We start from the raw sequence: 15716 nt of genomic DNA, 5'->3' as shown, positions 1-15716 counted from the left end.
CTGAGTTCTGGTGACCTTACGTGTGCCACAATGAGGCGAGCAATCCAAAGCTGCTCTACAGAGGGAAGAACAGTGCTCCAACAGTGTGAAGAGGAGCCACGAAGTCGCCTTCCAGAGGGACAAGCTGTGCCGCCACTGTGTGGGGAAAAGCGACGCTCGGGGAACACACCAGTGAGTGAGTTTTCGGTCAGCTGCCTGGCTGCTGCGATCAACCCTTGTATGGATTGCCGGTACATGGCACAGCTCAGAGTGGCGCTGACTGCCGCTGCATCCTGCCCGCCCAGAGTGTCACTGCTTGAGCATGGATTCACCCGATGAGCTGTTGGATCGCTAGCGGAGGTGGACAAGCATGTCACGTGGATGTAGACTGCTGCATCATCCCCAAGCAGCGCGTGAGAGGAGAAGGAGCCCTGTACACAGCCTGGGGAACACAGACACAGGTGCTGCGGCGGTGCTTCGAGTCTACGCTCCCTTGCTACTTCGTCTCACGGATCGGTACTTGCTTGCGCTAACTAGACCACTTGAGCGGGGGGGGGGGGTATGGGTGGGGGCAGAAACCCTGAATGCAACCTGATGAGCACAGACACATGAGGTGCAGTGATCCGGCTCTCGTAGAGTCAACGCAACGGCAACCTGCTGTTGTGTTGTATACTCCCGGTAGGTGTACTGTTTGACGATTGATTGCTTGTGATACTGCCCTTTGCCAGATATCCTGTGCTAGTTTGCTCAGTGGGAATGATTTCACACCTCCCTGTTTGTTGAGGTAGAACATTGGGGTGGTGGTGTCCATTTGGATCAAAGTCGTTTTCACTTGAATGTGTTTCTGGAACGCTTTCAGTGCTGGAAACAGTTTATTTCCAGGTAGTTGATGTGTTTTATGGAATCTTGTTTGTTCCACTGACCACAACTTTCAGTTGTTTGAAGTGCGCTCCCCATCTGTTGAGTGATGCATCTGTAGTGATTGTCACAGAAGGAGTTGGGCTCCTGAAGGGTCTGCCTTGTGTTATGTTGTTGGATGCCCACCATTGCATCTCTGCTTGTAGCTTGTGTGTAACAACCACACAATTCTCCCAACTCCCTGTGGCTTGAGACCAATTGTTGGTAAGCCGTTCCTGGAATGGGCGCATATGTAGACGGACATGAGGAATGAGTGGGATGCATGATGCCATCATACCCATAAGTTTAAAGACTCTCCTCACTGTCCGAGATTAACCCTTCTGGTAGATGGAAGTTTCTTGTTTTAGCACTTTTATCATTTTCTGCATCAGGTACGCTGCACGTTCGAGTTTAGTCTTGCACCTAGGAAAGTTTTTTCTTTTTCTTGCCTTGTGGATGATTCCTTGTGGTTGATTGAGAAACCTAGACCCTGCAGCGTGTGGCTAGCTATTTGAACGTGGCAGAGGCATTTCTGTTTTGAGCTTGCCCTTATCAGCCAGTCGTCCAGGTAGGAGTGAATGCGTATTCCCTCCTTTCGCAGGTGTGCCGCCACTGCGGCTAGGTACTTGGTGAAGACACGTGTTGCTGACCTTATTCCGAATGGGAGTACTTTGAACTGATAGTGTGTTCCCTTGTGAAGGAACCGTAGAAACTTTGTGTTTTTAGTACATAGGAATGTGTAGGTAGGCGTCTTTGAGGTCTATTGTTGCCATGTAATCTCCCCTTTGGATTTGAGGGATTTTGTCCTGAGAGTAGACATCTTGAAATGTTGTGTTAGAATAAACTTGTTCATGAACCTTAGGTCCAGGATTGGCCTTAGTGATAGGTCCTGTTCGGGGACCAGGAAGTATGGCGAGTAGTTTCCTTTGAAAATCTCTTGTTTTGGTACTAAGTCTATTGCTTATTTTTGGAGTAGGTCTTTGATCTCTGAATTTAACTGTAAGAGTTCTGATTTTAGGAATGTTCTAATTCTTGGTGGTTTTGCAGGTGGTGTTTTTGTTAGTTCTATGCAATACCCATACTTTACCAGATTTAATATCAATTGTTTGTTGTGATTTTTTTGCCACTGTTGTAAGAATTGGGATATTCTTCCCCCCACTGGTGTTTGGTGTGGGCCCCTCCCCGTGTGGGAGAAAATTAGAGTTGTTTCCTCTTCCTATAGAGGGCTGGCCTCTGCCCCTGCCCTTCCTCAAAAGGGCTGCTTTAGTTGTTGTTGCCAACCTTGGTACCTTGTTTGTTGGTTGGTTTGTTGTCCATTTCCTTGGCCCTGTTGTTGTGACATTTGCTGTCCAAGACCAAATGTACCTCTTCCTGTGGGCTTCCTGTTGTTGAAGCCAACTCTTTTGTAGGTACCCCTTTGCCTCAGGGCTCCCATTGCTCTTGCAGTTTCATTATCTTTTTTTGATTTGTTGGAGGGATTAGTCTACCTCCTTTCCAAATAGTGCATCCCCTGTGAAAGGGCTGTTGATGGAGGTTTGTACCTCTTGCTTGAAACCTGAAATCCTAAGCCAGGCATATCTTTTTAGGGTGGTGCCTGTGCACATTTGTCTGCTGGCAGTGTCTGGTGCATCAAGTGCAGATTTAAGGCATGTGTTGGTAATGTTTCTGCCTTCTTGGACAATGGATTTTGCTCCATTCTTGTCCTCCTCTGGGAGCATATTGATGAGATCCTTTATGTCATCCCACTGCTGGTGTCCGTACCTGTTCAGTATCGCATCCGCCTCCTTTATTTTTCTTCCCACCATATCCATCCTCTTACTTTATTTCTCTGGTGGAGGTCTAGTGTTAGAGAGTGCATTAGCTCCTGGCTGTGGCAACGATGATGGAGTCAGGCACTGTGTTCCCCTGAATATATTTAGGGTCCTGGGAGGAAGACTTGTACTTTATCTCGATGCTTGGTGTTACCCCTTTGCTTGAGGCTGGTTACTTAAAGGCTTCTTTTCCCTGGTCTAGCATGCTTGGTAGCTTTGGCACATATTGTGTCCCCTTGTTGGCAGGGGGTTATGTTTCTAAAGGGAAACATGAGTCTCCCTTTTCCTCTTCTAGGGAGACTCCAAAAGTATCTGCTCTCCTTTTAACTAGCCCGTTCTAGAAGGCTATATCATATGGTGGTGATGCCTTCGACGGACAGCAGCATATTTCCTCTTCGGGACTTTCGGTGTTGAGGTCGTTCCATGTGTCCTTAAAATTTTCAGAGGCTTCCTCGCCTTCAGGTGAGTCTACATAGTCCTCGGGGTCTTCCATGCAAGGTTTGGGGGTTGGAGGTGATTCGAGAATATCCTTTACTTCCCCTTCGGCGTCTTCCACTTCTTCAGCGTCAACGTTGTCTCGTTCAGTGACTGGGACTTTCAGAATCCAGAAGTCTGTTAGTGATGCGTCAAACTGCTTTTTCTGGAGGAGCGTCGCCATTTCGGCCTTCAGTCGTTTCCTCTTCTTTTTGACCACAAGGGTTCTCTCAGAGTCGGAGGAAGACTTTCTCTTCTTGGTCGCGCCTGTATCTGGTTTAGACGGTGTTGCGCTTCCCTTCCGGCAGTCGTGTTCGAGCCCTTGGTTTCAGCATCTTATGTGATTTTCCCTCTTCGGTGTCCCTTCGCAAGGTTCTGTGGGGTTGCTTAGATCGCGGCTGATCTTCGATCGCCTTTTTGTTCGGCGCTGGGCTGCCTTAGGTTACGCCTTACTAATGTGGTCCTTCGGTTCCGACGGATGCGTATGGTATCTTACCTTATCCATCTTCTTCCCTGTGTCGCTCGCCTTCTTGTGGGCGTTGTGTTTTTCAGAGTCTACTGCCAGAATTTCAATCCCTTGCGCGTCGAATCTGCTGGCACTCCTTGGTCTTCGTCATCACTGGAAAGGCCCAGGTCCTTAAGGGAATTTTTCTTTGCGGTCTGAGTCATTGTGTCGTAGTGGGCCTCTCTGCTTTCGGCGAGTCCTGAGTGTTTTCGGCAGGAACGTCACACAGGCCTCACAGTCCTGGTCTTTGTCTTTATGGTCCTTGGGTAGGCAGAGGTTGCACATGTCGTGTGGGTCATGTTGTGCGAACTTGTGGTGGCACTCGCAGCAGAATTTGAAGGGGGTATTTTCAATGGACCCAACCTTGCCATTTGATTTGTCAACTTGAAGAGCGCGCGAATGCCCGTGGGCGTCTTGGCGCTATGATAGATCCTCCTATCTCCTGAACTGTGTCTAAAGTTATGCAGAGAACAGCCATGTTTTTACTTCCTTTTTAAAGGATTCCTAAGATGGGCAGGTTTTTATGGCAAGAGGCAGCTGATTCCAAGTTCGTGCTGCATGTACAAGGAAGCTTCTACCGCCCCAGCTGGCTCGTCTAAATCGGGGAACGGTAATTAGTTTCAATTGACCGGATCTCAGAGGTCTCGTTGGTTCATATTGTTTCAGATGAGACCTCAAAAATTGTGATCCTTTTCCCTGAAATGCCTTGTAGGCCAGGCAGAGTGATTTAAATTTCACCCTCTTTGCAATTGGCAGCCAGTGCAAAGTTTTTAGTTTGTGACTGATTGGCTCAAACTTAGGTATGCCTAGAACCAGTCTGGCTGCTGCGTTTTGCAAACGTTTTAGTTTATCTATAACTTTTGTCCTAGCTCCGGCATATAGACCATTCCCGTAGTCCAGTCTCGCCAAGGCTAATGCTGTCACTACTGTTTTACGTGAATCCTGTGGTAGATAAGGAAGTAACTTTTTTATCATTTTTAGAATATACCAAAGTGTTGTTGACAGCTTGCTGGCTTGGGCTTCAAATGATAAATTTATGTCAAGAGTGAATCCCAGATTCTTCACTTTTTCTGATGATCCTGGGCATCTACCCAAGTCCTTGGGCCACCAGGCGGGGGACCAGATGTTTGTGTCACGCCCTAGTATCATCCCTTCACTTTTATCTCCGTTGAGCTTTAGGCAATTCCTTTCCATCCATTGACTGACCTGTGTCATACATAGTTGGTATTTTTCCGCTGTTTTCTCTACATCCTTGCTGATGGTCACCACAATTTGGGTGTCGTCAGCGTAGGATATTGGGGTGAAACCACAGTTTCTTATTATTTCTGCAAGGGGGGCCACCTATAAGTTAAAAAGGGTGGGACTCAGCGAGGATCCCTGTGGGATCCCGCATGGTAGATTAAAAGATTTGGATTTCGCTCCTCCTATTTCTACTGAGAAAGTTCTGTTAGCTAGGTAGGATGCGATGAGGGTACATGCCGAATCATGTATTTCTGCTGTTTTTAAACGATTTAGGAGAATCTCATTGTTGACATTAGAAGTCTTCTATTGTGCCGATTCCGGAACACTGTTCTGATCTCCGGTCGCGGTGTCAATCGAAGTTCAATCAAACTTTTCGGCTTTGCCTATTATTTTTCAGAGATATCCTGAAAAAACTTCGGAGCTTCCTGTCTTGCTTCCAGACCCAACAACGAGAAAAAGAATCTGAGGATGGCTACCACGCACAACGACCTCCAGAGCGCCATCTGACGTCACTCAGGGGACATACCTCGCACGAAATGGTGGTCGACAGCGCCCAAAACAAGAAGAAAAACAAGCATTGGCATAGCCAATAGGTCTCGCTTTTGGGACCTTATAATTATTTAGTTATGCAGCACAATATCCTTACATCAACTGCTGCATGGCTAAACACTAAGCACGGAGATTGGATGGGAGTCTATCCCAGAGGCTGAAGCTGAAGGAAGAAGAAGAGAGGCGGCGCGACACTGGAGGGGGATGTCGGCAGAAGGTAAGTTTTTATTTTAAAATATATTTCTAAAAACCCCAAGCGACCTCCCAGACGACTCCTCCTGCGCTCCCCCTCCCTCCTCACCACCCTTTATTCATGGCTGCCGCCATTGGGCAAAAGTCACAGGAGTAAAAGAGAGGAGGAAGGAGGGCAAAGGCACACAGATGGCGGGTGAGAGGGTGGGTAAAGGCAACATAAACGAATGGATGGAGAGAGGAAAATATGATTTCAAGTTTGAATATTTTTATTAGTCTTGAAAAATCTCATGGGGTACGGAGGTTGGTTGATGCTTGAAACACACGATGTCCAATTGTTGAACTATAGAGGCGTTGTTTTGGACTGCTGAACGTCTAAGGCAGACGTAATAGTTAAATAAATGAAAAGTGTTGTAGTATAAATTTGCAGCCGGTTCTTAGATAGCGGTTTATAACATGCTGTGTTATATAACAAGGGTTACAATGTATGAGCTGCAGGTAGCATGGTGTCTCTGACAGAAGCAGTAAGTAACCTACTAAGCTCTCAATATAGAATTCACATCAGTGATTTGCAGGTTACAAGTTATGTTATCACCGTCATGCTATTTCATGAGTCACACCTGCCATAAGAAAGAAAGCTTGCAGAGCTCTCTATCAAGTGCAGTTTCCACTATGATTATCTTTGGGTTACCATACTCTGGAAATTTCTTCATACTCAAAGATCTCCACAGCAGCTGCCCTAAACCCAAAATATATTATAAATGCAGCATGTCTATTATCCACTAAGTCTGCCAGAACAGATTTGCAGTCAGCTTTTAAAATGCGTAAAAGGCGAACTGCATGTACGGGAATGGAACAAAGGATAGATTTTCACCACTGTCATAAAACAATTTGCGAGTACAGATGTAGAAACCCACCAATATTAAAACTGTGCTTCCCAGATGTAAAATCGGAGTGCCTGAGCACACCAGTAACACTGACAAAATCAGACTTGTTATTTAGAACTTCATATAGCACACCTATCCCATTTTAAATAGTTAAACATGGTTTGCAATTTGTAGCAAGTTATGAAAATTGGTATGTACTACTCTGGTACAAACTATCCACGTGTTCATGATTGTGTTTCAAAATATAAGAACAATATTCAACATCGAACTTTTATGAGTATGAGTACCGTTAGTAAATATTAATAACACCACTCTAAAGTGTTCTCTCAGTTTGAGACTAACGTGTTTCGTTTACACCTGTAGTCATTTTTCCCTTTTAACTAGAGATATAAGAGCAATTGCGAACAACATCTTGGAAGGGCCATACTTTAGTTTGTCGTGAAACATTTACTGATAGTAAAAGGATGCATTTTTGTATTTAACAAAATATCGAGTAGACACGATTTCTTGTTTTACTTTGGTCATTCATTTCGCAATGTCGTTGCAGTAATGCTATTTTGGGGGGAAAAAAAACGTTTGTTTCTTTTGAAGACAGTAAACTTTACCAGTTGGCCGCCATATTTACAAGTGTTTATGTAAGAACAGAGTTATGACAAATTCACACAGCAATGTTTAAATTGAATTTTCTGAAAAGCTGAATTCTCCGTATACATCGGACGATACAGCAAGACTATTTTTAAATTAATACAGAGCGCTGGCAACAAAAGGAAATACAAGTCACCAGTGCCATCTGGTGGCTGTTTAGTGCGAATAAAAATAAGAAGACACAGTAAAGAAGTCACTTAGAAGGGAAAAAAAAAACACGCAGGGTGGAGAGAGGCACGCAAGGCTTAACGAGCTTTGACAGAAGCCCACACGGCTGCTGCGCACGTGAAGGCGAGCTTGAGGCCAGCAAAAGCCTCTGGTAGCACTTTCAAAAAGCCACTCACTAAATTTCTCACAGTGCAACGTATGCGATGGCTCAGCGAGACCTAAAAAACAAGAACAGAGACTACTCCGGACCCAACCAGTAGATGGTGGAATAATGCACAGCATGTGAATCCAGAAAACTTCACACTGCAAAACAAGACTTTATTACTACCCAAAGAACCCTTCTTTGTAAACTTCGAATAATGGCAAAAATATTTAATACGAATATAAATCCATGCCTTGTAGTTTGCAAGCAGCTCTTTGGTGCCAGTTTACAGCTTACTACAACTTATGAACTGGAAGTAACCCAAGGATCTGTTGTCAGTAGTAGTAATCCACTTTCCTATCCACATAAAATACAAATCTGTTATCTGCATGTTACACAATGTGTTTTGCAACAGGCACATTACCACTCTATGCTACTTTAGGAGTCGAAACTGTTGCTGGACAAAACAAAGAACTCTTCCGGAAATGCATTAAATACTAGACTTATCTTACAATTATAATCACCATAAACTGCTGGGCATACAAAGATCTCCTCAGCAGGTGACCTAAACCTGTCAAATATTTTAAAAATGCAGCCTCTTTGTGACCATTTAAGTAAGCCAGAACAGATTTACTGTCACATTTGTCCTTGGTGCCAACTTCTTTCCAGCAGACTTTTTTTTGGTAATGAACGTTTAACATTTCTGTCAGACTCTGCTTTTTATGACTCAGCTCCACCACACTACAACCTCTTTCCTCCGCCACACATTGACCCACTATTTATGAGTGTTTTCTGGAGTAAATTTTCTTCCAATTCCAGAACTGCTTGTGATACATGATCTACTTACTCTTCAGGGAAAGCAGTTTTTTTTCACTCTCGTTGTGCTTGACTAAAGTAGACTCACGCAGAGTTCTGTCTCTTTTCTCAAAGGATCATGTATACTCCCGATTACGATTTTTTCCTATGTACGACGGGAAAACATGGTCTATGGAGATTTTTTCTGCCTTTCACTTGGGCATAAACAGCATACATATGTACTTTTTCGCCTCGCACTCTTTGAGGGGAGTCCAGGGGGCCACTGTGCATTTGTTGTATCCTGTGCCGCTGTAATCCAAGGTACCAAACTTAGATACCTAATCACTCATGCACAGGTGACCCATTGATGGCACACACCTTGGTGAGAATTTATAGTGTGCACAAAGTCTGCTCCCCGACCATTGAGCACACCTGGGGAGTACGCAAGAGGCACATGAGCTGCTCCTCCGCTGTTGTTTATCAATACATATATAGGATCCCTCCTCCTGTCTTGAACGCCTCATCCCCATTTGAACGCAACTGTGCAAACATCAAACTTAAGTGCATTCGCTTTTTTTGTTAGGGTTAATCCACTTTCATTAACCAGCGCAAACGCTACTAATGATCAAAAAAATGCTTGCCCGATGGACTAGCAGGGTGAACCATAACCATGGATTTGCCATTGCCCACTTTGGAACATGTTCTGCTTCTGTACATTGAATACAGGTGTTTTGGGAGGGTTGGAATGGAAATGGAAATTTAACAATTTTTATTGAGAGATAATTACATAAACGCCATGACCTAATGGTGAAAATAACACTTAACATAATGACATCGCTCCTTTACAACGGGAATGTTTCAATATATCAAGATTAAAACTAAAGTATCTTGCACACCATCATACCGGCTACATTACTTAAATAAGTGGTCTACAGTCACAAACATTTAAAAAAGCACACCTGTGAAGAACTGTACAATGTCTTCTTCCGTGCAGCTGTATGGAAGGCCACGGAGACGAACAACTCCGTCTGACGTTTGGGGGGTTGAAGGTTGCTGGCGATTCAACAACAACGCTGCATCTTGGGGGGTTACCTTAAATACTGCAAGATAAGGAGCTGGGTTTAGTATAGATAAATACTATATAAGTATTGCACAAATGTGCCAAAAGCAGCCTGAGGAAAACCACTTATGACATGAATTGCAGATAAACTCATTGTAATTGCATGACAACAACAACCGGACGACCGCACACTCACCAACTGCCCAAAGTAAATAATCTCATCTGTTTCATGAAAGACTCCTCTAGCACAAAACGATCATTAAAAAACTTTCAATACAGAGCTGCTACTACTCATTCCGGTAGCTTTAATCCAGAGTGGTTAGCAGTGTAGTGGCTACAGTCTAGGGGTGAACCAGTGAACAGCTGATGGGGATGAGCAAAAAAAAAAAGTAAGAACTGCAGCACTGTGACGTCAGGACACAAGCACTTGATTATCCCATTTATGTACTGTAAGACCATAAAACCAACAAAGAATAATTAAAGTGCCACCTTTGTGTAGGTCTTGACAGACAATAATGCTGCCACTGACCAACCCTTAATAATCATGAAATCACTGCCACTTACTTGATGCATACAAGCATCCGTTACCAACAACTGTACACAACCAGATAAAACCGGATTGGCAGGACGACATAGCTTATTGCGGCGTGACCAAGATCCAAGGTTTTGCCAAACCCTTTGTTACGCCCGAGCCCCTCTCAGGTACACAATGATCTTAATTGAATACTAATGTTTGTAAGAACATGATGTTCCACTATACTCCGGCAAATATTTTTTCAACATGTCTATTTCTTTTCCCATTTTGCAAATTCTCTTCATGTGACAAAATAAAACCTCTCTCACATGATCTGTGTCATAGTGGACACAGAGCAAACTGAGCCAGAGGGTGTGTGTAGGTTCCTCTCCGAAGCCCCAGAACAAGGTAGCAGTCACCCTTCACACCCCCAGGGTCAAACGCCTGGTTCTGCGGTCGATATATCATAGCAAAAATTAAAATTGATACCACCATTTTTCATATAATTAAAATGTATGGTCCGACAAATGATTCTATATTTTGGTCTAGCTTTACTTCTGAGGTAATTGGTGGTGATTTTAACTTAATATATGAGCCCCTATTGGATAGACATTCTCAAACTAAATATCGCCCCCCTAAACTTATTTCACTTTAAAATGTTTTTTTAAATTTACAAAATTGGTAGATATTTGGCATCTGCATCACCCAAAAGAGAAACCGTTTACATTTTTCTCTAATCCTCATAATTCTTACTGTTGAATTGACTATTGGTTAATTTTTACTCATTAATTCAATCATTTTCTGATCCTTTAATTCATAATATTGATATTTCAGATCATGCACTAATTTCAGGTGTTTTACAAATTAGTTCCATTCAACAATCCCACTCTCACTAGCATATGAATACGAATATTGTTCTTCAAGAAAATTATAAATCCACATTTTTGTCAGCAATTCATGATTATTTTTATTTCAATCCAGAAGGACCTACTTCCCTTGTAAATTGTTGGGATTGTCAGAGGGGCAACAATATCAATTATGGCACATGATAATGAAGCTTTTAACAATAAACTTAAAGAATTAGATAACTACATAGCAAAGTATGAGTGTCTCTTTAGATCGGGATGGCTTTAGGCAAATTATTTACGTATTAAAATAGATTAACTTTAAATTAATGCAATCCATGGCTCCAATTGTAAATTTTCATTATCCCATAATGAAAGTATTAATTTTTGATTTACTATTGATTCATACAGTAATCCCCCAGCTTAAGATATGTCCAGTATTGATCATTTGTTTTCAATTCTGTGGCTTGCCTAAAATTACACAGACCATGAAAGAAAAATTAGATGTACCACTTTCATTAGAAGAAATTAATTTAGCTATTAAATCTCTTAAACTGGGTAAATCACCTGGACCAGATGGTATTCCTGCTGAATTTTATAACGAATTTTCTCCTTACCTATTACCACATTTACTTAAATTATTTCCTCACTTTAGTAATTCAGGAAGTACTTCAAGGTCCTTTACTGATGCTTTGGTTATATTACTTCCAAAACCTAATAAAGACCCCACTATTGTTTCAAATTACCGACCTATTTCTTTAATTAACCAAGATTGTAAACTTTATGCAAACATTCTTGCAATCAGATTGGCTTCTGTGCTTGATGCTATTGTTCACGTTGATCAAACAGGTTTCATGAAATATAGGCATTCTGTAAATATCACTAGATTATTATTTCTTGTTAATGAAGCTGTGTCATCTTTGCATCTTCCCGCTGGTGTCCTTGCAATAGATACTGAAAAAGCGTTTGACAAAGTACATTGGCAGTATCTTTTCCATACTTTATCTGCATTTAATTTTGGCCATTCCTTTGTTTGTATGATTTCTGCACTCTTCTGCACTCTATTCTGGTCCATCTGCTAGACTTTTCATGAATGGTCAACTGTCTAAAAATTTTTTTCTTTTTAGAGGCACTTATCAAGGTTGTCCCTTGTCACTTTTATTCTTTCTCCATCAGACACTGCATAGAAATAAAAGGTATTACTATCAATGATGTTACTGTTTAAACCTCAGCTTATGTTGATGAAGTATTATTATATATTAGTAATCCTGATTCTTCCATTCCTCCCCTATTAAATCTAATGCCAACATACTCCCACATCTCCGGTTATTCTCTAAATACTAACAAGACTGAATATATTTTCCCTTAAATGTGCTTTGAAACCCCGATATGCTTCCCAAAAATTATGTAGTTTGACAAAAGGACAAACTTAAATATCTTGGTATCTTATTCTCTCATACCATTAAACAATCGATTACACTGAATTGTGAATGTATTTAGAACCATATTAATGACAAAATTCATAAGAAGTCTGCTTTACACTTATCCTGGTGGGGTAAAATAGATTCTGTTAAAATGGTTATTCCTCCAAAAATATTTGATCTATGATAGCTACTCAATTACCACATAAGTTCTATAAATCATTAGACAAGCTAATTTCAAAATTACTTTGGAATAATAAAACACCACGTATGAGCTATAAACAATTGAAAATTGCAAAATGTAATGGTGGTTTTGGTTTATCCGATTTTTTAAATTATCATAAAGAGTTTATTTTAAAACAAAGCGCCTTTTGGTTCACGAATACAGAGTTAAACAATACACCTTCATGGCTTCTCATTGAAAAAAGTTTGATTTCACCGTTTCCGTTGCCTACGTTAATTACCATGTCTTCTTCTAACTCTTTAAAGCGAAGATCTGCAATGCTAAAATCTACAAAATGAATATTGTAGGATGTAGAGTCTCTTTTTCAAAGTCCGGTTATTAAATTCAATCGAAAAACTTTTGGCAATCTTGGATAAAAGCAGGCATTTTTTACTTAAAAGATATATATTGTAATAATACTTTTTTATCTTTTGAAGAATTGCTACAAAAATGTATCCTATTTCTATCAGATATTTCTAAATACAAACTTTTATGAAATTCTATTCTTGATTCATTTCTCAGCAATTTTCCAAGGGAAAACGAATCAGATTTAGAGACTTATATTCAAACAATAGCTACTTCCTCTCACACTGTCATTGTATTATAAAAAATTGCATAGGTGACAAAAACATTGATTTTATCGCTTCATTGTAGAATAATGAATGCAATCCATCTTTTTCTCAAGATGTATGGAGGAAAATATGGTTAAATAGTGTCTCTGGATGGTTACCTGTGTCCTTAAATCAAACTAATTCCTTCATTCTATTCAATTCTTTATCGACTTCGTTAAAAATGTATAATGGTATAATGCAAAACTATTAAATTCACAGAATTGTTGGCACTGTAAATTGATTCCAAGTTCATTAAAAATGTATGCATTTCGGTCCAATGGACACACTGCTTTTTTATCAGATTCGACTTTTTGTAGGGAGCTTCTTCCAAAGTTTCCTCAACCTCCACTCTCGAAGCTTGCTCTTGATTTTATATACACCTCCCCCACTCCCAGTAAGCTGGTTACGAAATTATATGCCCTCACGCTGTCGACCACCTCCATCTCTACCGAGCGTGCACGAGCGGCATGGGGCGCGGAGTTAGGTGTGGACATTACTCTAGCTACATTTTAAATATCTGCACAGGCTATATCGCACACCCGTTCAGTTACACAAACTGGGACTCATAGGGAAAGATAATTGTATGCGCTGCTCTGCCCCTGCTGCGGACTTCACTCATCTTGCTTGGTCGTGCCCCAGGGTGTCAGATTTCTGGCTGGAGGTCTGGGCCGTCATCTCTGGAATTACCTCCACCCAGGTTAACCCCGACCCAGCGATGTGCCTGCTGGGCTTTGTCAAGTTCTGTCCGGACTCCACTCGTCGACTGACGGCAATGCTGCTCGTTCTCACGAGGTGTAGGGTGGCCATTTGTTGGGGTCGTAGACCGGCGCCCAGTTTCGCCCACTGGCTTGAAAGCGCTTCGAGTTGCCAATCCCCGTTTTCTGAGTTCTTGGCCCCGATGCCTGCGAGGTCACGCCCTCATGACATATGGGGCCCCATGGCAACATATCTCCATTCACGTTCACACTCTAGCAGAACTGCCTCTCCCGCGCTCCCCGTCGGCACTCACCCGCGGCGGCGGCTGCCAGTGCAAGACAGTAGTTACCTACCTCCTGGATCATGTTCCCCCCTTGTAGGGTCAATATCATCTCTTCTGGCTTTTTGGGATTTATGGTGCCTCTGTCGTACTGCACAGTACAATGCAACTGTGGGGTTAGACTTTTCAAATGTTTACTGTATTCTGAGGATTGCCTGATATGTAAGATGCTTTGATTTGACGCAACAGTGTATTGTGAACATGCTTAATATGTCAATAAAGGTTTTGACATTAAAAAAACATATGCTTTTCGAATGTAATACTAGCTTTAAATTTTGGAATGAGGTTTGGGATGTTATTATGAAACAATGTAATTTATCGGATAAACTCATAATATCTTAATTTGTAAATCGACTTTGCTTTCAACAAAACTTTCAGATTCTAATAACAAGCTCCTTGACTTCTTAATATCTGCTGCTCTAAAATCAATTACTGCCAATTGGAAAAACGCTTCATTATAGTCACTTCATATGTGGTGGTTATGGATAATTTTTACCAGAAAAGGAGCGGATTTGAATATGTTGGGTGTTGTTCACAACACATCTACTTACCAGTTATTTTGTAAACCAACTGACAATTATATAGCATTATATCATTAATGTTTTAGAATATATAATAAGTAAAGTTTTTTAGATTTTATTATGTAGCTCTGTTATAATATAATTGCTAAAATAGCTGTTGTCTCCCTCTTTTTTTATTTTTTATTTTAGTTTTAGTGTCTATTACATTGCCGTTATCAATGTATAGGTACAATACATTATATTTATGAATTACTGTAAATTTCTATTTACCTTTTTGGTGCTCTTTTTGGTTAGGTCTACTACTTTATCATAAAATCAATAAAATATTTTGAACTAGAAAATCTGGTTTGGCTGGCTAGAGAATAGCGCTCTAAATCAAGAAAAGATCTAATTAAATTTCTAGCCTTTACTGTTACAACCAGGATCAGTATAAAGACTGAGGAACCAGTCAGTCCTGGTTCTGACCCTCGTAAGTGCCTTCATTCCCTTGGGTGCTGCGACTACTGGTAAACCTGGACTACGACCCGAAGATATCAATATAAAGGCAATGTAAAGAAGGAAAAAAATGGTCTCCATAGTTAGTATGCAAATGTAAAAAAAACTGTCTTGGCCAGCGAACATGGCGGTCGTGTAGAGCCGGAGCTGCGACCAGCCTTTAATAATCCTCAGCAGTTATCCTAGCCCTGGTTATCTCCTGCAGTTCCCTGCAACCCTGTTTGACTCCCGGTTCCGGAGACGTCGGAAGACTGCGGCTGGGGGCACCCGAATCCACTCCTGAGGCTGGGAGGCGACCCGGAGGGGGACCGCGAGACGAGCTGTCCGGAGTGGCCTGCTAAGCCGGGACCTCGATTTTCGGCGTGAGCCGACTGGCGAGAAGGGCCGCGCCGACTGTTGGAGAGGTGCCGGCCCTGCTGTATATTGGTGGATCCTGGGTCCTTGGGGCGGTTATCCCCGCCTGCCGACGCCACAGGGGACGCGGCTGCGGAATACGCTCGGTGAGCGCCGGCGCCATTTTCGAAGATCGAGGAACTGGAGCCAACTCGAGGAGAGCCGCATCTGCCAAGCGGGAGGCTGCCCCAGGTCCAGCAAGCGGCTGCCCCGCATTCAGGTCAGAGTGGTGTCCTGCGGAGAGAGGGGCGGGTGGTCGCTAAGCCGCGTCGCTTATCGGGGGTCAGGCCGGGCCCCGGGCTCATATCTCT

The 15716-nt window shown here is 42.2% G+C and overlaps 1 protein-coding gene across 1 annotated transcript in view; it reads right to left on the bottom strand.

Annotated features, from left to right (window-relative positions):
• GRSF1 (G-rich RNA sequence binding factor 1) overlaps positions 1 to 15716 on the bottom strand; it is a 484726-nt gene that overhangs the window by 319109 nt on the left and 149901 nt on the right. The window contains exon 4 of the mRNA XM_086961766.1: positions 9246 to 9386. Within this exon, the coding sequence (XP_086817892.1) occupies positions 9246 to 9386 (141 nt within the window). The remainder of the gene's footprint in view (positions 1 to 9245; positions 9387 to 15716) is intronic.

The sequence above is a fragment of the Lissotriton vulgaris genome, chromosome 3_1, assembly GCF_964263255.1.
Source record: "Lissotriton vulgaris chromosome 3_1, aLisVul1.2, whole genome shotgun sequence".
Lineage (NCBI taxonomy): Eukaryota > Metazoa > Chordata > Amphibia > Caudata > Salamandridae > Lissotriton > Lissotriton vulgaris.
The sequence above is the reverse complement of the archived record's forward strand: the minus strand, read 5'-3'. Positions and strand labels throughout refer to the sequence as shown.